General features: G+C 44.4%; 1 protein-coding gene across 1 annotated transcript in view; it reads left to right on the plus strand.

Moving 5' to 3' along the window:
* SH3RF3 (SH3 domain containing ring finger 3) overlaps window positions 1–24162 on the plus strand; it is a 240043-nt gene that overhangs the window by 134144 nt on the left and 81737 nt on the right. The window contains exons 2-3 of the mRNA XM_035565607.2: window positions 16922–17197; window positions 23955–24050. Coding sequence (XP_035421500.2) covers window positions 16922–17197; window positions 23955–24050 — 372 coding nt within the window. The remainder of the gene's footprint in view (window positions 1–16921; window positions 17198–23954; window positions 24051–24162) is intronic.

Below are 24162 nucleotides of genomic sequence, written 5' to 3' on the forward strand. Positions count from 1 at the left end.
GTTATGCACTCAGTTTGATAGTAGGGACATAGACCCTGCATCTTTATGCATCTGAAGGTCCAGCTCCTTCCTACCCGCTGCGTTGTACGCTGGTCTGTTTCAGTACAGCCTATAACACAGACGTGCGGGAAAAAACCTGCACAGTTCTCCCGATCTCTGGCAGAATTACCCAAAGGAAGAGCTTGGTGTAGTGATCTGAGCGAGGCTGCATAGTGTCAGTCATTTGAGCAATTGGCCCCTGGTCTTATCCTTAGCACATACTTAACACATCTTGCCAAATTATGCGGTTGCTTAGTAATGTGAACAAACATCCCCTGGAGATTCAATAACCAAACTCATTATCACTTGTCATGTAGGCCAGGAACTGAATCCAGATCTCCAGGAGTGAATGACTGGTGTGTTAACCTAGTCTCCTACTGCTAAAATAGCAGAGGGAATATGTGCAAAGTCAGCCCCACACAGTGGGTAAAAATATGCCCTCAGTAAAAACACAGAGAAGCACTATTAAAAATGATTCTCACTACATAGATTCTATTATCCAAGATAAGAAGGAGGGAATTTAGCATTTGTTAATGTTTCAGTTAAAGACATAAACAAAGACTTATTTTTTAATTATTATTTATTTTTGATCTTGCAAACGAAGCAATGTAGCTGCTCTGGTTTAAGTGTTACAGAGGAAGAGGCTGTTGAGTGTGTCATCTTAGGAGGTCACTGCATCACTTTGAAAACAGGGTCTCATTCCAGTGAGCCTATAGCACTCACCACAACTTTGGGCAGAGGCACCTAAGCTTGCTCCAGGCAAGCTAATTTGCAGCACGATAACCACACCAGCAGGGCTCATCACAACTGTGGGGACATCTCCCTAGGATCCAAGCTCGTATCCTGGTCAGAAACACACCGTTTTGTGGGGACGTACCAGCTCCTCTGTGACTAGCGAGATGCACACCGTAAAGATGTGATCTGAAATTTTTGCAAAGTACTCTGTCTCCTGCTCATCAGCAGGTTCCTTCTGGTTCATCAGGAAAACGCAGAGAGTCAGCCAGTTTGCTTAACAATGATTTTGGCAGTGAATTCAATATTTGTAGATCTGCATACTGAATACATATGCTGTTGGCTATAAAGATACCACATTTTTCACTCATAAGCAATCCCAGCTGCATATATGGTTTGGAGACTTTTTTTTTTTTTTAATTTTTATTCTAGAGTAAATTTCAGACCAGCTGCTCAGCGTACAAATGCAAGTTGTTTTAATTCTTGTAGATAATGTATGCATATCAGGCCCTGCATGTGTGTGTGCACTCATAATGATGGGAGTTCACAGGAGTTGCAGAGATTGATAATTTGGTCTGATCAAGGTCAATACTGGCAAACATGGAAGGTAACATCTTAAGCTGCTCTTGCCTTTTCACGTAATATCTGTCCAAGGGTAAAATGGGCTTGATTTCCTATAAGCAGCATTTCCTGTCACTTCCTCTGGACATCATTAACACAGATTAATTGTTTTCTAGATTTCAGTCCACAGGACCTTTCCACTGTCATCAGCACTTTTCAACTTCTAGTGGAATTACTTTGTCCAAAAGCAAGTTTTCCAAGTTTCTTAACACTTTTCATATTAAAATATCCAACAACTGCTTTAATGGAGATGCCGTCTTCTCAGTATGATGTTTTGGAATTGAGTTTTATTCTTCCCTCTTTTTGTTCTGTTGAGAAATGTGAATTTTTCATCTATTTAACACATCATTTCCCCTTTTTGACCTGTGTGAGGAGACTGATCTGGTAGCTACAGGGTCTCACTAGCTGAACAGTCTTCCTACCTATCTGGGGATTTTTACAATTATCAGGTTCTTGCAGGGGTAATGGCATGTTCAGTGCTGTAGAAGTATGCATCATTATGTATTTGCTGCACTGGGTTGACCAAAGGGATTTTAAAGATACTTGCCACACTGCGTTACGATTACCTTGTCTTGATCTCATGCTGCAGGACTTTTGCAGGTTGCAGGAAAAAGCTTCTGGGGTGTGCTGGCATTCTTGCAGAGAATGGGCGTTGGCCAAATCTAGAGCCAAGACACAGGTCAGGGTGCACTGAGGCTCACGGTCATACCAAGTGATTGCTTGGTGTGTCTTCCCCTTGTGCTCCAGGTAACAGCACTCCTTAGATTTGCGGTCAGAAAGAAACTTTCTCCCTCACTCAGGTTGCAGAGTACTTAGCTGATGTGTTTTCTAGCCTTTCTTGGTAGCAGAGCATGGTCCTCTTACCTTTCTCATGTTGTAAGCAAGCCCTCTTACCAAGCTTTGATGAACTCCTGTTCTTCATCAGGAGCAAAGATGTTGGCAATGCTTTTGCTCTCTCCTGGTCCTTTCATTTACTGCATGACAGTTACAGCTTCTGGTCATTCTTGGATTTAAGCTCTTGAGAGGGTTTTGGGAAGTGCTTTGTTGCCTGTGGTGAATTAGAGCATGTGGAAAAAATGTCTGAGAACCTGAGGACTACGTATCTATTGCAGTGTTTCTTTTTGATTGCAGATGGCTAGACTCAGTGGTCCAGTGATCTCAAAAGGGTCTCTGTCCATCATTTCTTGATTTTTCTCAGACTTGCCCCGATTCTGGATTTGCTTATACTTGGTTTATTCCAGCCTGTACTGTTAGGCAATTACAGTTGAGTTATTGTTGTGCTGTAATGGACTGATGCATAATTTCTGAGCACAGGCATAATCTTTCAAATTCTGACTCCATTCAAACCAGGATATGGACAATTCTGTCGTTGAAGTTTTGGCAGGCAGAGGGACAAGGTGGTGAAAAGAAAGCACTGGCATAGTATGGAAATTAAACTCCCTTTCTTTGAAGTTCAGCAGAGAAATTCCCATCTGCTCAAGTGAGGGATCCAGTGCTCATTCTTCGACTTGGAGCTATCTAACACTTACTGTCATACTGAAGCTCTGGTTTTAGGGTAGGGCTGTGCCTATATAGCCCCTCCAAGGGATGCTGATGAAAAAGGAGGTGAGACACCTGCAAACAGTTGTGACAACTTTGAGCTTCCAGAGGTTATGTATGGAGTTAAGTATTGCTCTGCAAAAATATAAATGCACTCTGAAAAAGACTACGTCCTGCATTACCATTCCAGAATACACTGTCCTGAAATGGTCACCAATGCTGACCACACAGAGAAAATAGTTAGGGCAGGCTGGGATCCTGAAGGGTCAGCCTGGTGAAGGAGTTGAGAGGTGAAGGAGGTGTGCTGAATTAGCTGCTAGGCGAGTGGTGAGGACAGGAGTATGTCTTTCTTCTGCCCCTCTCAGAGGCCAAAGCGTCTTCTTCCTAATCCTTTCCTGAAGTTAGGTGCCTAATATCTCTCTTTGAAAGTCAAAATGCTCTTCAGTCTGATGATATGGCTAGAAGAGAAACCGATGCTACTGTTTTATACAATATCCCAGCGATTATAGCATTAGCCTGAGGTAGAGGCACAGGAGTTCAATTCTATTCTGACGGGATTCAAAAATATACAGAAGATGAATAAGGAATAAAAATGTATACACCAGCACTATTTTTGCTTTGTTGTTAAGTCTTTTTTATTTGCTAATATGCAGTGTATCTAATTGGAAGCCATTTCTTTATCAGCTGTGAAAACTATTCCAGTAAAAACTGTTCACTCCACCAAGTTAGACCGTCATCTTCTTAAACCTGGAAAATAAATGCCCAGACATCCCATTATTATTGCTTTGAATTATTTATAGCATGTAGCATTTTACAAGCCATTCTAAAGGCAAATGCATCCCATATTTTAGATGTTACTAGGTGGTAAAAGGTGCACGCAATGCAGTATAGGATCACTGTCACGGAACTGCCCCTGGTGTCACTTGCCATGGAAGGTGACGGTGCCATCACAGCAGCGACAATCACGAGTACCATCATTATGGTCAGTGGGGGAGCTCTTGATTTATTTACATTCATGTAAGCAAAGTCAGAAGCAGGCCTTGGAAAACATAAAGGTCATTGCATCTAGTCATGAGTAGCTGCAGTTTTCAAAATTAGTGTACAGCTTTGCGATATGAGATTTATAAGCTGGCTTTATATTAATAGCAAGTAAATGTGAAGTATTTTCCCCTTTGAGGTTTTCAGCCCTATCTTTTCTTACAGGAAGACAGGGGCATTGACCTTGTTGTGCAGCTTTGTTGGTGTCAGGTGCAGGTGCTGATGATACAGAAGTGTAAACTGGGGCAAGAGTTCAGCGCTGGCTGCACCTGGACAGCAAGGGGAAGGAAGCCGAGCTGCTGCCATGTGTGTGACCCATGCAGAGGGGTTAGTGAGCAGCGCACTGTATCCTATAGCACAGAGCTTGTGGGGTTGTGGCTTCCGAAATCTCTGGAGTTGAGCATGTCTGCAGGTTTGACCATGCTCTGTGGAAACACATCCTTAGATGATAGAGGAATATGTCAAATATGTCAATAACATGCTAAGATGGATTGCAAAACACAGACATACGATTGAGAGCGTAACAAGTCCTCTGATTCACTTTACCTTGGAGAAGAGGCAATCCTAAAAACAAATGTTCAGGCTGTAGTGGCAGAGACCTTAAAACTCAGACAGCAGTGCTGCTGCCTAATCACTTGTTTGCATCCTTGCAGATTACGGGGATTTTGTTCTAGCTGATTGTTTTTTTTTGTTTTTTGTTTGTTTGTTTGTTTGTTTGTTTTTAACCTCATTAGCACCAGTGCTTAACATTGGGCAGTATACCCTCCAGGTTAGCCAGAAATTCAAACACTTCGGTCATTAATATCTGTGTACTGTGTCAGAGGGCTAGTGGCATCATGAGCCTTTATTTTTTTTTCCTTTCCTAAAGACGTTCTTCACCCAAATCAATGACTGGTGATTATCCAGTCTATATCAGGATTCTATTATGAGAGGCAGAGGACATTTCTTTCGACTTCCGATGAAATGTATGTAGCAATAATAGCCATACAGAGGAGGGAAACGTAGCACGAGCATCCTGTGTGCATCACTTTAATTAGAAACCACGCAGAGTTCAAAATCCGCCGTGCTTCCAAACATGTGTAGCCTTCATTTTAATCATGCCTCAGAGTGCAGAAGGAAGTATCAATTACATTCAGTGTGACAGAAACTTCTGGGAAGTAGGTGCAGGAAATTAATTTTTTTGGTGGTATTATTATTATTATTATGCACAGGGACAGCACTTTGAAAGCATTAACCTGAAAAGGCACCAAGGAGCCCCGTAGTATGTCAGCAGCAGTCAAAGCTCCAAAAGATCCTTGAGGCATAACTGTGACCCATATTCTGCAGATAATCAACTTTCCTCCCCCCAAGGGGATTCAGAAGGATGACATAAAAGTGTGATTTGCATTCTGAAGCCTTGTATCTTCCTTGATGTTTTCCTTGTCTGCTCCGACTACTGTTACTCCGTAACATCAAAACACACAGGGGTTTGTTGGAGCAGCTCAGCTGCTCCTAATGGGAGCCTTGCACGATGGGGGACCCTTCCTGCTGCAGAGGAGACAACACCTGGAGGTGCTGGGGTGCGAGATGCTTTCTGGCCTCCTCTGCACAGTGAGGCCACGGTCCCACCGCCCAGTGCTGATCAAAGCAGGAGCTGATTAAAGTCCTTTTGGCTGTAAGATGGCTCGTGTGCGTGTGCAGGAAGGTGCCTGTCTGTGCTGTCAGCATGATTTGGGCTTGAAAGTGATTCCTAATCGTCTTTGTGAAGGGAGCGCGTGTCGGTGGATTGCAGCTAGTGAATCATTTCAGGGCAAGGGACCTGGATGGGAGGACAAAGCTGTCAGGTGCTGCAGGGGCAGGGTGCAGGGGGGCAGGGAGCGGGCAGGTATCTCCCCAGAAAAGGTCCTTTTCAAGGGAAATAATAATAACCACAGTGTCCCTTTCAATAAACAAAGCTGCAACTCTGTGATTTAAAAAGCATGGGGTTTTCATACTTAATGGATACCAGATATTTTAATATTACTAACCGCAGCAAACAGGGGGGAAATAATCTCCCTTAAATTCCTGGCAAGGGGGTTGGCGCGTTCGTTCCTTGGGACGACCTGAGCATGGTGGGACCCGATGTGCTCTTGCTTGAGAAGGTTCCTGACAGTGGAGGGACGAGGAGGCTGCTCACACAGATGTGGATGAGCTAACTCCTCTCCCGCTGACACCGAGCCAAGAATGTTTCAGCGTTAGCATCTCCTGATGCAGTTTCTTCTCACAAAGCCTGCCTCGGTGCAAAAGAAACCTCCGCGATTTTAATGTAACCGTGAAAAAAAGAGCCGTAGCGGGTTTTGTGTAACAGGATTTGTGTGGGCTGTTGGTAAGGGTACGCTATTGATAAATAAGATTCAGTTGTAAATATTCTCTGGTGACATGGGAATTTATCCACCTATTGAAGTGTACAACTGAGCTACCAAGGAAACATGTTCTTTAGCTCCACTGTGTATGCAGCCAGTGGCGCATTCATCAAATGCCCTGTCAAGCCAGTGAAGGCCCTGTTCAGGTAATACAGTATTTATGAAACTGTTAATACCACTTCAGAAAGTCCTCACAGAGCATGTATTTTAAAGCTGCCTTACAAAAACTTGGGGTAAGAGGAAAGTAGAGGATGTATTTTTGGCTTTGTAGTGCAGGACTCCTCTCTGTGGTCACATGCAATGAGGAAAATACAGCAGAAAGAGTCAGGTCCTGGGCACCACACCTGTTTATCATAAAGCAGCACCGGGCTTTCAATAGGAATTTCTGTTCCTTCCCTTCATCTGAAGTAAGAGTTAAAGCTGCTTTCCCATTTTTTCATCTCATTGCCATATTGTCATATTAGAGGGTTTTTGTGGCCATTTGTGTTCCCCAGCCTTTCCCTTATGTAAGCCCTGGTAGCCCTGCAGTGGCCCTACTTGCTGCCCTGTAAACCCATCCCAGGTCCACCCTTCAGACCTTGTAATACTGACACCCTCAGAAACTTCTCAGACCCTACCGTGGCTCCTGATCAACTCTGTTTTACCTCAGCAGGATTTTTAAAAATCATTTGTTTTTAAGTTTTTAGGGTTTGTTTTGCATTCTGCTGCCAGCAGACTCCCCTTAGCTGTCACACAGGCTGTTTGGGTGCTGGAGCCTGTGAGCCGAGGCTGATGAAGTGGCTTGCGTCATTTCAGCCGCTGATTTTCTTGATTTTTGGTGATTGAAATGATAGCAGAAGCTTTTGCGCAACGCTCAAGTTAACGCGAAGCGGGGGAGGCAGAGAAGAGAAAGATTTTCCTGGTGTGCATGTATTTATGTTAAAAAACCTGAGGCCCGTTCCCGACCCGCAGCAGGCCCGGTGAGATTCGCCGGAGTGGGGCTCCCTCTGTTGAGCTCTGGGAGCTTCGCCAGACGGAAAATGCCTTCCTCTGCACCACAGCTGCCTGCTCCTGTCTGGGGCAGCTCCATCTCCAGGCCTTTCCCTACCCCTCTCCCCTTCCAGTGGTCCTGGCAAAGCGGGGTGTGCGAGCGGTGTGTCCCAGCCCGGTGTCTGTCAGGAGGGAACCCAGCTCCGAGGAGCTGCAGCAGAGCTGGACCATGAAGTCCTCTCTGGGGCGGAGGTGGGAGAGGGTTGCTGCCGAGGAAACGGTTGAGTCACAAGGCAGGGAGCCAAGAAGAAAGACGTGGAAAGGCTGGAAAGCAAACCGAAGGTATCGGGCTGGGTGGCAAAGTTACGAAGGCACCACTGGAAAATGTAAGCTGTCCCGTGCTTTGTCAGCTTCCACCAGGAAAGATCAAATAAAGCAGTTGCAGCAGAGTTGCGTGCTATGGGCTTTCAGGCAACACTTTTAGAGTTTTCTCCACAATGTTGTTTTTTTTTCCTTGCAGTGACCTACGGCATAAAGAATTGTGTAAAATTCCAAGGCAGTAAATGCTGCCGTTGTGGAGGTGAAGGAGCCTGAAAAAACATACGACTCTCGAAACTGCACGGCAGCCTGACTTTTAACTCCTTTCATTTACCAAAAGAAACTGGCCAGGGCCAGGCTCTGGCAGGCAGCTGGGAAAACCAGCTTGTGGTCCTGCCTGAAGCAGTGTCATCTGGGGGGCAATCAGCGTGAGATTTCGTGTTTGTTTAAAGGACTTAAGGCACACCTTGAGCGGAGAACACAAGCAGTCTTCAATATGGAGCTGCCGTAGTGCCTTGAATAGACGGTTTTGGTTTGTGTTTTGTTGTAGCCTCAGGGGAGCTTCGCTTTGTTTTATAGCATCTCTGCTCTCCGGCAGGCTATACATATCCAACTTTGGTGTCTTTTCTCTTTGACCTGCCCAAGCACCACACTGCAGTGAAGTTGCCTGTTAAGTCACAGCAGCAGATTTCTTTCTGGTGTTTGCTTCCTCCTGCATTAACCCACCGCCAGTTGCTGCGTTCCTCCCCAAGGACGCGTGGTGGCCAGTGCCCGGGGGAGGCAGTCAGCCCCAGCGCTGCCGGTCTCGTGGTCACGCTTTGTGCTTGTTCTGAGTGTCCTCCCAGCTGTCATCCAGGCTTGCTCAGACCAGCTTCTGCTCTGAACTGCCAGCATGTAGCACTCCTTCCTTACACCAGGACTTGGGTGCAGGTTGATAGGGTAAGATATAGGATTCGGTGACGGTTTTCTGCCTGAAAGGTAAAAGCAGTGTCACAAACTGTACCTAGGCTTTGCAAAGGCTATCACCAGCATGTGAAAAATCACAAAATATTTTCCTTGGTAGACGCTGCCAGCCATTCAGCTTTGTTTCAGAGGAGATTACACGTAAGATAAAGCTCTATACTGCATTGGAATTTTCTATACATCCATGCTGCTTCATCAAGATTAACTGGATTAAAGTGATTTAACTGAAAACAGAATCGGACCTACAATGCCAGCACTGTGTTGACAGTACAACTTCTTAAGGAACACAGAATCTGGAAAGTTTCAGGTTTTGCAGAGCATGAGAGACTTTGTTCTGACATGGTTAAACAGCTGGCTGATGTTACCCACAGATCCTCTGAGCAGCAATAGCTGCGAGTGCACTGCTAGAAATCTAACCTGACCCTCGTAATCACATAGTGTTTAACAGAAGTGCATGTAGTTTGAAAAGACTTCACTTTAAACAATGTGTTACTAGGCAAAAGAGATCTTTGGATGTGTAAATATTGATAGATACTGAGTGATTGGCTGAAATAGCGTGAGATGTGCAGGACGTGTGAAGTTATTCTAGCTGTGCTTATGAAATTAGATGAGCTCAGCACAGGACACTCTTGCAGGCAAGTTTTTTAACTTCCTAAGAGAGATGGTGCTGCATCATAAAAACTGAGCTCTTATTTTGGTAAAGCAGAGGATCCTAAACGTACCTATTCGACAAGCTGTGCAACGGAAAGCCTGCTGTTTCTTTCCCAGTTGTGCTGCAGGCATTGACTGTGTTTGCCAAGGAAAAGTCTGAAAGATTGTTGACTCTTGGTGTATACCAAGGTGGACCTTATAAGGTAAAATGCAAGTTGGGCCGGCTTGCTGTATAAACTACAAAACAACCATGAAGATGCTGTTCTCTTTAAAAAGCAGAGTTTGTTCTGTTAACACATTGCTAAAGAAGACTAAAACCATCCTTTGCTCTTCTGGTGCAGTGATCATTGCTTTCCCGTTCTTTGGTTTAGCTGATGGGCTAGGGTGGTGCTCTACTGGCTCACATTCATTTTGTCTCAATCTGCTGAGTGTTTCCCATGGTATCTTCATGCTAACTGCAAAAAACACTCCTCAAAATGAGAGGCTCCTAAACTGTCTGAGCACTTCTCTGAGTATGAAGACAACCCCCGAAGTGTTCCCAAGACCTCCCAGCACCTTTGAATAGTTTCAGAGAAGCATTTCACCTCCTGCTGTAGGTAGGAGTGCCTAGTGCCCAAGTGTGTGTTGTCTGCGTGTCCTCAGATGTCACAGGGACTGCAGTGCTCTGCAGCATCATCACCCAGGATCAGGGCCTAAAGGTTTATGACTAAGTCCTTGGTTAAAGGAAACAGTAGGGCTTTAATTAAGAAGTTTTATTTGTATCGTGATTTATTAATAATAATCACAGTAAATATGCATGATGCTGCACAGGGTTTATAAAGGATTTCACTCAGCTTTCATTCTTCATGGTGCTGCTTTTATCGTCAGCTTAACTGCTTTTCTTCACAAAGATGATTTTTTAAGGGTTGTACCTTCAAATTGTGGTTTTCAGGCTCTTACCAATGGTTCACACTAAGCTGACATTGCTGGTTTTCCTCTTTGCTACTTTGTGCAAAATTAGATTCTCTTTGATTAATTTTCCTATTACTAACGTTGTGTGAAAGTAAGTGAGGCAGTGTCATGGGCATGATCTGTCAAGTCAGGTGACCTGGGGGTAATAGTCATATGTAAGACAAACCATCTTATTCAAAACATTTTAAGAGTCTTTGCTGTGAGACATAGTGATGGTTTGTGATCAGTTATCCTGAAAGCTCCTCCAGAAGCCACTTAAAACTCTGTGGGTCACGGATCTTATGGTGGTAACATTGGTTATACCTGCACTAGCTGAAGTCTGCTCTAGCCCCCTTGGTTTTTTCAGTTCATTGCATTCTCATTGCTTTCTGCCCTGTTTACAGAATCACAGGATGGCTGAGGCTGTCAGGGCCCTCTGGAGGCCACCAGGCCCAAGCCCTGCTCCAGCAGGGCCACCCAGCGCAGGCTGCCCAGGCCCATCGCCAGGCGGCTTTTGAAGGCCTCCAAGGAGGAGACCCCACAGCCTCTCTGGGCAGCCTGTGCCGGGGCTCCTCACCCGCACAGCACAGAAGGGCTGCCTGGGGCTCAGAGGGAGCCTCCTGGGGGCCAGTTTGTGCCCAGGGCCTCTGGTCCTGGCCCTGGGCACCTCTGACAAGAGCCTGGCTCTGTCCTCTCCGCAGCCTCCCCTCAGGTATTTATAGACATTGATATCTAAAATCTGTGAAGCAGGGGCAGAGGTGCATGTGCTACAAATTGTCATGTTGTCCATGGAACAGCTGCAGAGGTTGCAAGTGAGCTTGGACAAGCCGGTTAATACTTCCCATGCCTTTCACTCCCCCTGCTTCTCCTCCCATGTCTTTCCTGCCTCATTTTCTGTATCCAAAAAGCAGATAACAGTTCTTGTCATGTTCTGTTGCTCCCCATTTGCAGAAGCAGAAGGAGGGATCAGTGCTTTGTCCAGCCTGAGTGAGACCTTTGCCTGAATGGTACGTGGTTTCTGTGGTTAAGGGCAATGGTCAGGGATTTAGGAGATTTAGTTCAATTCTGGACTCGGCCACAAAGTCTCCATGTGTCTGTAGGCTACAAAGCGAGATGTGTCACTCTTGAAAGATGCTAAACCAACAGTGACTGTAGGTGGCACAGAGAGGACGGGTCTGTGGGGTTGATGGCAAGGAGCAAGGGGACAGTGCCTGGTTCCTGCTGCCCCACTGCCTTGTCCCATGCCCAGCCTGGCAGGGAAAGCTGCCACCACCATTGCGACTGATCTGTTTGTTGTACTTAGTGCTGGCTGCTCTGAACTCTCCACCACAGTCCCAGTCCTCTCCACCAGAGCTGAGGTGATTTTCTTTGCACGGCAGGAGACCACGTGCTTATCTGTCACCCAACCTGCTCATGGGGAGCTTCCAACTCATCGGAAGGCAGAAACAGTCCCATGTGTCGCCACCGAACCTCTGTGTCGACTCAGATTTGTGAGATGCTTCAGAGTAAATGAGGCAAAAAATTAACAATATGTATTTTAATTATTATTTATGTCTTATACTAGTGGTTTGTGTTTAATTATAGATTACCACTCAGATGCGCATGCTTTTCATGACTTTTTTCCTTTCTGTCTCTTTTCTTCTGCATGGGCCTTTGATTTGTTTTGAAGTTTACACTTGGTGATAATTCCTGAAAGTGACAAATGCACATTCATTCACTTGGAGGAACGGATTTCATAAATGTATTTGGAGGGCAGGGGATATGGAGATGTTGGAGAAATTTGAAGAACTCCACCAAGTAACATACAAGTGTATTTTGCTAAAATGGCTATGAAGTTCAGTCTAAAAAAAAGTTCTGCCCCTGGTAGTACTGCTACCAGGCTGTTACAGTAGCATGCTCTGGGGCTGTTTGGTTTCACTCCTGCTTTACCACTAGCTTTGGCTATGAATGAGACCCACAGAGAGGCATGCGGAGGGGCTGATGTTTCCCTTCCTTGCACTGCTCAAGACACGCAAGGGAAGCTACCCTGCAACATCAGTGTGGCTTTCACATGGCAGACAAACATTCTTCTGCTCAACTTTTAGGGGTTTCAGGAACCTGAACACCGACTCGGTCTGAGCAGAGACTGAGAGCTGCAAGGCACTCTCATTTCAACATGCTGGGTCGTAGCATTTCTGTCCAGGCTTAGTAGCCCGAGGTCTTGCCCCTTTGTATTTTGTTTTTGAATGCTTACATAATACAATGTACTGTGTCCGAGGGTTGGTTTATTTCTCAAAGAGCGTGAAGTAGGAAAAGCACATTTTCTAGGCACCTGCACTAATCTTGGGCAAGTGTCCCTTATTCTAAATAGTGGCCACCTTTATCAGGTATCAGGTGCAGAAGCTGGCATGCTTGGAGCTCATGTTGTTTTCAAGCATGTTGAGAAAACCTCTCTTTTCTGTAACTTCTGAAAACTCAAGACCTCTACCTGTGCAGCTCACACTCTACAAAGCTTTCTACTGGGAGAATTTATTGGAAACAAGCGTGTTTGTGGGTTTTTTTCTCCCTTCCTTTTGTTCTTCGGGATATGTAATGAAAAATTCTCCAGCGTTGCCACTTAATTGCTTCATGGCTGTTGTTTGTCAATTTGCCAGCAGGTTTCTGCTTAACTGCTGCCATTTGACATTGCTGAAACACAAATGCGGAATGATTGAGTTGCCAACATATCATTAAGTCTTCTGCGAGGGGGGCTTTCAGCATATTAACGCTTCAGGCTTTTACGTCAGTATTGATTGCTGAAAGAGAAAAGAAACCTTTGGCAGAATTCAGCACTGTGCCAACGAGCATTTTCTGGCAGGGAAATAGAAACTGGCCCTTGCCATTGACTGTGACTTCATCCCTTCCTTCCTTCCTTCCTTTCTTTCTTGCGTTCTTCGTTTCCATACACGCCCACAAAGAGTATTGAAATTTAATGGGCATCCTAGCTGAATTCCAGTGAACCTAACCATAAACCAAGGGGGCAAATAGATTTCTTAGCATGCGGTCAGAGATGGGGGCCATTTAATTTGGGAGCCACCGGCTTCCAAACAATCATAGGATCACGCAAAGATTTCTAGGAATGACCCAGCACTTGACGGGGAGTGATGTTACAACTACTGAAGAGCAGCAGCAGTCATTTTTCTTCTGTTTCTGAAATGTGCTTAATGATCCCTCCTTTCAGGTGAGGAGGCGCTTTCTGAATCCAGTCTGCCAGGCACATATGGATTAACCAAAAGCAGGAAAGATAATAGCAAAACACCTCAAAATTGCTGCTAAGGGATCAGAATTCATTGAAACAAAATAAAATATTCATTGACTGGAAGTCCACTGAAATCTGGACCTTTTGGCCAGAAAAATATCACTGAGAAAGCTTCAAGGGTTTATTTTGTTTTTCTTCAGTAATTGCGATGTTGAATTCCTTTCCAAGATTGATTGGTGCATGCACTTAGAGCTTTAGAAAGGGAAAAGCAGCTTTATTTGAAAACATTTAGAGGACTGTTATTTGCACCTCTGCCTGGGCAGAGGTAAACACAAGCTTTCCCCGGGGTGTGTAAATCAAAATGAGTACTTCTGGCCTTACAGAAAGACTGGGAAAGGTCTCAATTATAGCTATTTTTCAATGGGAGGGTATCTTTTTCACTAACCAACATTTTTATTTAAAAAAAAAACTTTACAGATTATTTTTTTTTCATTTTTTAAAAACTGTGGCTCAGAATTAGAAAAGCTCTAGCTGATAATGGAAACATTTCATTTCGCAAGTACCTTCTCACTGGTAGTTTCAGTATCTTATGTTCAGACCCTGTCTGTGCAGGACAGTCCCCAGCCAGATGACGTGGTCCGTAACTAAAACCATAGAAAAAAAAAAAACAGGAACACAAGCACCTAAACTGCAAATTCCCTGGGATGCCCCGTTAGGTTTTCAAAAAAAAAAAAAAGAAAGAAAGAAAAAATGCCAGATTTCAGATCAAAATTGTTGTGCTGCAGTTAGTTTGCTTTCCTTAAAAGCCTTTTTTTTTTTTTTTCCATCAGATTAAGGAATAAAAAAGCACCTGAATAATTTTCCAGCCAGCTCAATTAATTAGATAAAAAGCCCAGCACGTGTTGCGTGAGGATTTCATTGGTGACATGCGAGACCAAATAAAATCTGGTTTCTTTCTCTGTGCCTCTGGGGGCTGTGCATTTTTAACACAGCAGAAATGAGGCTTGGGAAGAGAAAGGGGTTAAAAAGTAAAGAAAGCGATTTGACCTTGGCTTGCTACAGAGATCTCCATAAAGGAAGGCCCCGTCTTGGGCAGGTGATCCGGAGCGTGCTTGCCAGGCTCGCGCCTGGATCAGCAGTGGTTCAGTGCACACCTGGCAGAAGTCTTGCTCCGTGCTTGATAAATTGTCTTCTCCCAGCATGAGTTAAGGTAATGAATCTTTTATTTCTAAATTACTACAAAGCTCCATAGTCTTTCTTTCAGCTTAATATTTTTTTCTGGTTTCAAATAGGTAATGCGGTCCATGCCTTGGCCTAAGCAGCTTGGTGGTATCGTATGCGTAATTTTAAAATGCTGAGAAGAGAAGCAAAGCTTTGGTGTCAAGGGAAATAACCATCCTAGCAGAGAGAAAAAATATCAGTAGGATGCTGCCACTGATTTGGCAGAGACTGCTTGATGCATGTTTTTTTAGCTGGCTGTTGATTTTTTCTGTGTTTTTTTTTTCTTTTTTCTTTTTGTTATGTTTGAACGTGCTTCCAAAATATTGGTCTTTAAGGCGGTACCTTCATTCGTACACAGCAAAAGCAACAAGAATACAGAGGGAAACAAGAGGAACAATAAACCAGAGACAGCTGGGGACACATCTGAATGAAATCAAACCCTCATGCAGGCAGCACAGGTAGCGCTCCGTATGGCTGCGCCTGCCTGACTGGCTCGGTCGCTACATGGCTGACGCAGGCAAGAAGACCTGTTGCACACCCGTTCCAAAACCTGTACAACTACTCGATCCCTGTCTAATAAAAAGAGTGATTTAATGCCTGTGGGTGAAGATAACTTCCTTTTCGGTCAGTGTGGTGTCTGCCCTGCAGCGACCACCTGGCACTGCGGACGGTGGGCTGCTGCTTCTGCTCCTCTGGTGGGACAGTGAGGATGCAGAGCACAAAAACTGCCCCAGATCTGTTTAATTCTCCCACCGGGGCCCAATAATCCCTCTGCTTGCTGCTTTAAAAAAGCTCTAAAAAATTCCTAGCATCACATTTTCTGTTTGGGATGGAGAAATGGAGTGTTTCTGCCAGGCCGTTGCACCTTCTCCCTCATGAAGGCATCATATTGCTCTTCCTATGCATATGAGCATCATCCAGAAGTACAGGCGTAAGAAACACCCTGGGAAATACCAGCGTATTTTATTGAACATACCTTTTAGTTTTTCGTGTAGGACACCCTATTCACAGCCAGTGACCAGAGCAGGGAAGAGAGTACTCTAGGGCAGAAAAGCATGTCATTTTTGGAATCACATCTCTGAATGAAAGACACTTGAGAGAGGCTGACTTTACAAAACCCCTTTGACGTTCCCTGCCGTACATGCTGCTACACGTTTGTGCTGAGTCTGGCAAGCTGACTCTCAGATCAAGCTAAATAAAATAAGAGATGTCACAGGGTAATGCAGCTATGCACTCTTCCCCCGCCAGCATGGGTCACTCTGCCAATTGCAGAGCTACCTGTCCCCACAGCTCCTCCCTGCACCGTGCCCTTCAGCGGGAAGGGCAGCAAGTCCCCAGGGAGGGCGAGGCAAGGGCTGTGTAAGCTGGCAGTCCCCCCAAAACAGCGTCCGTGCGGTTGCAGCCAAGGTGAGACAATCTTGCACCAGGCCAAAGCGAACCCCGGCATGAACTCTTCACAATGGGGTAGTTTCTGTCGGAATAGGTTTCTGTTTTCTGTCGCACCAAAGTATTTAATTTTTAGGCTTGTGCTGTCATTTTTTTTAAAGTTTCTTTCTTTCTTTTAATGAGACCGAAAGCCTCAGAGCTGTTTTTAGCTCTAAAAGAAAGATTCGATGCATTCTGCCTATTCCACTTCTCCCCGGGGACATTAATTCATAAGCAACAATGACTATTATAACTGTTTACAGTAGCCCTCAGTGAACAGCAGGAGACTTGGGGATTTTGCAAGAAGTGAGGGTATTTGGTTACAGAATCAGAAGCTAAAGTAAAAGCTTCAAACTCCAAAGTGTTTGGAATCGCTCAAACAAACGCCGCGAACAATTTTCGACTTGCCAACTTCCAAAACCGTGCGAGTCTTCAAGCTGGGTTGGTTTAGTTTATCTTGCTGTGCCGCAGAAACCAAAGCAACCCTGAAGGTCGAAACGTCTGATATGTTACCTCTAGGCATGCCAAGCTCTGCTTGTTCAATCACAAAGTCCCGCTGCCAGAGCACGCTGTGCAAACGGACAGGAGGTGCTCGATCGTGTGAGAGGTGCTGTGGGTTTGAGCTGAGCTCAAGGAGAACTGCAGAGCCTCTCCACCGCCGCATTGCTGGCTCTGGTGTCTCACCTTCTCCGTCCTGCTACCACACACATCCTAGTGTTTCTGTAGTATCTGGGGTCTGGTGCTGCGTAGCAGTCAGCTGCAGCCGTCAGGGTAGTTTGGTCGCAGTTGGGTTGTGTCTGGCTCCAAGTGACTTCTAAAAGGAAACCGTCTCTGGCTGGAGTTTTCTTAAAGCTGTCGTGTATTTTGTTTTTTCCAGAGTGCTTCTCAGCTTCCCTACGGCAAAGCTCTCTATACGTATGAGGGAAAAGAGCCCGGCGACCTCAAGTTTAACAAAGGGGACATCATCATCCTGCGGCGGAAGGTGGATGAGAACTGGTACCACGGGGAGCTCAATGGCAACCACGGCTTCTTCCCCGCCAGCTACATCCAGTGCATCAAGCCCCTCCCGCAAGCTCCACCTCAGGGCAAAGCACTTTACGACTTTGAAATAAAGGATAAAGACCAAGACAAGGATTGCCTGACCTTCACCAAGGTAGGGAAATGGGGTTATTTTTTTAACAAGGTCTGTTACTGCAGGGACTGAAGGAGCACGTGTGGTGCTAGCAGCTGTGCCCGAAGCAAGGTGATGCTGGGAGCTGGCGGGGTGGATTTCCTTTGCCAAGCGGGATGCCCCCTCATGCCACGTGCAGAAGGACATCGACATCTCCAGACCTGCAAATCCTCCTCCCCATGGGGGCAGAATCCACTCACCAGCCCCTGCGGTGCCCCCAGCAAGCCCTGTGGTAGCATCCTTGTGAAATTGCTCCCATTTTGTCTGAAGGACGCGCCACTGAGATAGCTTGGGCCAGGTACCACACAGTTAACACAAAACACAACAGGTAGAACATAATACCCACTTCCTGAGAACATTTTTTCTGTCTAAAAGGCATATATTTCACCTGCATTAAAGTGTTACGCAGGAACTACCCGATTTCAGAAAAAAATCAAATGGAAATGTGTCCTTTAGTGTTCCTTGTTGAAGCAGATGCTTCAGTATTTTGTTTTAAAATGGCATTCAGCTTCAAAATGTACGTTGCATCATACCATATAGCAATTAGCAATTGAAATGCACTATCATCATATATCACAGCATTTTCTATTTCAAGAACACAAACATATTAAAAAGCAGACATTCAAGAAATAGTCTTTGTTTTTTAAAAAAAGCTGAAATGTTTAATAAATTCCACTTGGAATGAGGGAAAACTGAGATATTGTCATTTCCTTTGGATTTAAAATGTCATGTTTCCCCTTTCTCCCCCACCTCCCTTCCTGCCTCCCCCTCCCTCCCTAGCAATTTGTGATGACCTCAGAGGGGCTTCATGGATACCAAAAAACCCATAGTAAAATAAAGCATATCCCCTAATGTTAATTTATGGCACTGAATGCCATGGAGAACCTGCTTATTGTCATTTTCTGTTTTATTTCAGCTGTCTGTGGTTGTTATAGTATCACATAAAGTAATAACAGTTATGCTGGAAATGAATATGAAATAGATGATAAAAATATCCTTCACCGGGGTTTTACTGACCTCCTCTTTTGAGGCTACTTATTATAGCTGAATGAATTATTTGCAGCATATAATTTTCTCACCAAATGGAACATCTTTTTCGCTCATGCAACATTTCTCAGCAGAATGCGATTTCCTAGAATGTATACTTTCTCATATTTATTTAACAGAAGATTTGTAAGCACTTTTGCTCTATAGCGAGCAAAGTGTTTGCTTGTAAACGCTGCAGACCCTGCCACTACCCAGACTCATTTCAGCTGTGAAACTCTGCGAAAATGGGCTGCTTTGTGGGAAGTAGTAGCTCTGCACTAACAGAAAGCCAGGAGTTACCTCTGAGATACTACTAGTAAGTATATTTGCTGGCGTGTTGTTCCCCTTGCCCAGAGGTACAGAGGTGGTTTATCTGAGAAGCACTCTTCCTTGTCTGCCCGAGGTATTCATCGCTTGCTTGATCCAAGCAACTCAGTCGGGATGGCAGAGAGTTGCAGTCTCTTTTGTTCGAGCAGGTCCTTTCGTAGCCACTTTGGTATCTGGTATGTTTGATGCCATATATAAGTATCCTCCCTTTACAGTACCTGCCTTTTCATACTGATAGTTCTCATTTTCTTGGCTGTCCAACGCCATTCCTATAGGCAGCGTTTCTTTCTGTTGTGTAGCTTTAGTCTCAATCCCTCAATTTTCCTTTTTTTCACCCCTCTTGTTACTCTCTGCATCCTTTTATCCCCGGTGTCTGTGTTTTCCCCAAGGGGGGTTGGTTTCAGTTCTGCTGCTGCTTTCTTCCTTCCACTACGTGCACTGTCACCTTGTAACTGTTTTTATGTCTTGCCTATTGTTCTCTCTGACAGTGAATAATCTATTTTTCATCTCAGGACTTTACTGTCATGTTTTCATTGGTTTTCTCAATGCTAATTTTAGCTGTCACCTGTGCTGGTGAAGGTTCCTGTTTAGCCCAGATTTCAGATCATCTGCTGATGCAGTCAGTTCCTCTGCATAGAGTCACGAGCACTGCCTTGCGGGAGATGCGACTTGTCACTCAGAGTAATAGACATTTGAATGTCTCCGTTTGCGTCTGAAGACGCCGGACCCGATCTCAATTTCATTTACTCTATTTTCTCTTTTCTCAGGTAGGAGAAGTTGCATCAGGACACCATTCATATAAACTAGCATAAACTATTTGTGTCCCAAATCTCATTTAATGCTGCCAGACATTTATAAGTGAATTTTATATATAAACGTACAATAAAGAAGAAATTGGATTTTATATATAAACATACAATAAAGAAGAATTTTATTCTGAAGAGAAACTGCAAGAAGAAATCAAACATAGGCATATTCTGTATCATTATGTTTCGTTACTCGTTTGCTAGACTATGCTTTTTCTCATCCTCTTTGTTACTGTGCAGACAGAATATCTGTCAGTGCAGTAAAAGAAAACAAAGGAAGGATATTTGGGTTTTCCTCTTAGTACTTTTTTCAATATTTAGATGTCCTGTTGTCCCAGAGGTGGACTACAAGGAAATGAAATCTGCTGCACGCTGATCCTCTGCAGAGGGCCTCTACCATTTACCCATTCTCGTCTCCTGTAGGCAGAGCACTCTACAGAGAAAAGGCCAAAGATAAATCAGTGACAATACTTTTGTATGTGTGGTTGTAGGTTTAAAAACGGGAGAGAAAGAGCAACCAGCACCCTGAGCATCCAGGGCAACAAACAAAACTCAAACTTGCTGTTTTCTTACACCATGTGGACTACTCCCTTAGTTCCCTCTCCCAAATTAGCTGTAGGTGAAGGCAGAGGGTCCTGCCTCTGTTTCCTCCTCTTCAGTGTCTACAAGAAAATGAAACACCCCAGATCTGTAGCTTAATGTGTTTTTCCTCAGTGATTAGCAGGGATCAGCCAAACCAAGCACTGAGCAGCTATGTTGCTCTCTGTAATGACTGCCTCCAGCCCTGGGTCCATTTAAATCTGGCAGCTCCTTATTCTCACTAGTGTTTGCTGTCACCACGGGGCATCTCTCTGTACATCTTTGGGATATGCTCATTGAACACAGCTTTCTAATGTCTCCTTAGGTAACACTGCTGTGTGAACCTGGGCTCCTGCTGTCTCTGTTTTAAAACATGACCCATCCTTCCTTGGGCTGGGATTTCTGGTACAAAAAGGATTTCAGCTATAGCAATGCAAATCTGGAGTAATCCCATTGCTGTCTGTCTATGTAGTTACTCCAGCCTTAGACGGAGTCCCGATTCAGCCCGATTTTGTTTTGGTGTTTGACCACATTTGTGTGGAGGAGTTCAGGTGGCACTTTGGAGGCTGAGTCCCAGTGGCAGACGAGTTTCAAACCTGTCAAGGTAGCACGAACTGTTTCCCATGCCTTATTGCTCATCACGTTTCTAATCCATCAGCCACTTCCTTCACTTCCCATCATTTTTGCTCCCAGCCCATAGTGCTGGTTAACAAGCGACGTGACTCTTGCAGCTCTCATGTCCTGTCCTGGTGCCTGGCTGCAGAGCAGCATCCCAGCCCCTTGGCACGCAGCACCAGCAGCCTTTGCTTTTCAGAGGGACCGTCGTGCTGGTAGATGGCAATGGGGACGCTCACGCCAGCTGGCAAGAGTGGTCGGCAGGAGCACAGAGCACTGCATGATGCCACCCTGCCAGCACCGGGATCTCCCTGCCGCTCGAGATGGGGTTGTTGTCGTGCAGAGCAGCAGACGCATCTGCTTGGTATCGCTTCGTTAATGGCTGTTAATGACGGGAGTAAAAATCAGGCTGTGAATCATGGCTGTTGTTGGACACAACTTTGTGCCGTCTTCTCAGCAAAAGGGTTCATTTCGCTGTCAGTCAGATTGCTTTCTGAGTGATTTATCTTTGCCTCCCTTTCGGATAATGTTATAAGCTGGAAGCGCAGGTCCTACGCGCCTGGAGCAGGGCTGCCCCACGCTGGTGAATAAGGAGAGACTTCAGCAGGTAAAAGGGAGCAAAAATTAGAGACTTTAGGAACAGGCATAAAAAGAGCACGAGCTATCTTTGTCAACCTACAGTGGATACCATTGGCTTTTGAAATGAGACTTTAGGCTTGGATTCACTTACGCTGCCTGGGAATCAATTTAGTATATGTGAAATAGTGAAGTTCAGAAAGTTTAAGTGGTATGCCAAGAGATCTGTGGCTCTTTACTATTCATGATCCTTTAGGGAACCTTTCTAGGAATTTATAGGTAGCACAGCTATCCAACTAATTTAAGGCATTAAAACAGTTCATGCTGGAGCTTTTGCCAGCCCAGTGTGTAGAATGATGTCGTGGGCTGTGAATTCAAAGAAACTTTCTATTAATAAAGAATGTCAAGAGATGTTTCAGGCTTTGCTGTAATTCTTACAGATTTTCAACACCCTTCTGAAAATGAATTCTGTAATGGAAAGCATTCTCAAGGATTTGCACTTTGCTCTCCCACAAAGATGCACATTTTGAATGTCGGTATATCTCATTATGTGCGACGATCTGATTTTCTCATATATGGCCACATTCAACAGCCAGACTTGGCAGAGCCAAACTAAAATCAGTGTGTGGAAATGCTACCAGGTTTTATAAGTCTGTAGAAAGTAAAGCTGGAAGGGACCGTCAAAGGTCACCTCTTCCCTGCCCCATCCTTGTGCAGGATCAGCAGGATCCACCTCTTCTGCCATGTGCCTGTCCAGCGTGCCCCATGGGCAGAGATTGCACAGGTCCTTTAACATGAAGGCTAGTTGAGGGCTTCAGGGTTTTTACAGTTAAAAAGTTTTTTCTCAATTTCTTATCTTACATGTGCGTGTGCATATATACCCATACACACGTACACATAGGATATATATGTATATATACACATATAGTGAAAGCGTAGGCTCATCACGCTTTCAGTTTTATAAAAAGTATGTTAAGAAAATAGCTGAACAAATATAGGAAGTGGGAACTCTCATAGCAGGTTCTTGAAGCAGTGAAGTCTTTTATTTTCTTTATTTACTCTCTTTACCTAGATTCTAAATTTATGATAATCGGTCTTTTGTAAGAGCATGTGGAAACTTTGCAGAGACATATAACTGTCAGTTCTTTACACGGATCAAAAATGGTCCGTGCAGACACAACTTTGGAGGGGAATGCTATTCTTTTCTTCAGGAAATTAAATGCACAAATTCTTTTTGCATCCTTCCAGCTGTAATAAATAGCTGAAGGTTCAGTCTGTGGCTGTTTCTCTTAGCTTTCCCCAAATGGATCATTCAGATGAATAATTCAAAGGAAACATTTAAACTATTTGAAAGCATACATGTTCAAAATGCACACGTTCTCAAAACAGCAAAGTGCGTCACCTCACTGTTCTGAGCATTTTCTATCAATTTAAGTCCATGGTCTGAACAGCTTGGATCAGAAGTTAGGTTTTTTGTGTTTTTTTTTCCTGCTTGAGAGTTATCTGCAAAAAAATAAATCTCCCCTCACCTGAGCCGCTAACATGGATAACTTGTTATACAGAGGACTGTATGCCATATATATGTGTGTGCTTTTATTTTCCTAGGTTGAGTGGTGAAAATAAAGTGAGAAAGGCGGGGAACTCTGTCTCAGCTTTCTGGAGGAAAATGATTTTTTCTATCTTACAAATTTCTGCACAGAAACGGAGGAGGCTTGGATGCCGTGAGAGAATGAGTGGCATATCAGCAAACTTGACTTCACAGCTTCTCTCAGCCCACTCCTTTCCTGCGGTTACAGGAAAGTCTCAGTGGGACCTGGGCATGCAGGTGATGCCCCACAGAGAGGGTTGCCTTCAGCAGCAGCTGTAAAAAGTGGTGCTAGGTCAAGGCCTTGCTTGGTGTGGCAAACTGAGCACACAGATGTGACAGCACAGGTCTATTGATGAGTTAAACCACCCAAACTGGAAACACTCAGGGTTTGTTTCTAGTCATGTGGGCTTTTGTAATGACTGGTATGTTTTGGGTTTTAGTATATCAAAAGAAACTTTGTACAGTATGAGTCTTCTTTACCAACACTTTTCTTAATCTGCTTTATAATCAAAGTTTATCTTCTGCTATGATTTTTTGCAATATATCTTGAGTTAACTATAGTATTATAATGCCATTGGCTTTACAAAACTAACTTGTATCTAAACTGAAGCTGATCCAACAGTTGAATGCAGCTCATTTTTTATACTGTTATACTTGCCTTTTTACCTGCTCTGCATTTTCACCTTCTGATTTTTTTTTATTTTTTTTAATGAAAGCTGACATTCAGTGCTCCAGCAATGAAGGGTAGCTACTGGGCACCTTGCACTGTACTACGTGTTTCTTGCTGAAAAGGTTTCCAGGTCTACCTGTGCTCTGCTGGGATTTCCCATTGAATTTCCTTCTGCAGCAGCCAAGTGTCATGGTAGGCACTGGGATGCGCAGCTTTATGCTGGAGTGTTTTCTCCTTTGGATTAGAAACAATTTCATGAATCAAATATTCTCCCAGTCCCTGCAGTGAAGACAGGAGTTACCTGTTCCTACTGCTGTGCATATGCACTTGGAGCTGTTGGCAGCTGGCAGGAGCTGCAGGGCACTTTAGTGCTCTGTGATTGGGATGCATGGGGTAGGATGCTGGGTCCAGGACTCAAGGAACATTTCTGTGTGGCTTAAGGCCTTTTTTCATATGCTCTTTCCCTAGGTTGTCATGTAGGTAACTATAAAACGTGGAATTTATCCAGTGGAAAAAAATCTAATTATATATTTTTTATATTTTTGATTTTAGGATGAAATCTTGACGGTCATCAGGAGGGTAGATGACAACTGGGCAGAAGGAATGCTGGGCGACAAGATTGGCATTTTCCCTATCCTCTATGTTGAGGTAAGCTCATGACAGGTGGAGGTGTGGGCTTCTGTGAACATCCTCCATTTATATTTGCACTCACAAGGGAAGGATAACCTTGGAAATCCTTGAATGAGAAGGACAAAATACA

The sequence above is a fragment of the Cygnus atratus genome, chromosome 1 (assembly GCF_013377495.2).
Source record: "Cygnus atratus isolate AKBS03 ecotype Queensland, Australia chromosome 1, CAtr_DNAZoo_HiC_assembly, whole genome shotgun sequence".
NCBI classification, from domain to species: domain Eukaryota; kingdom Metazoa; phylum Chordata; class Aves; order Anseriformes; family Anatidae; genus Cygnus; species Cygnus atratus.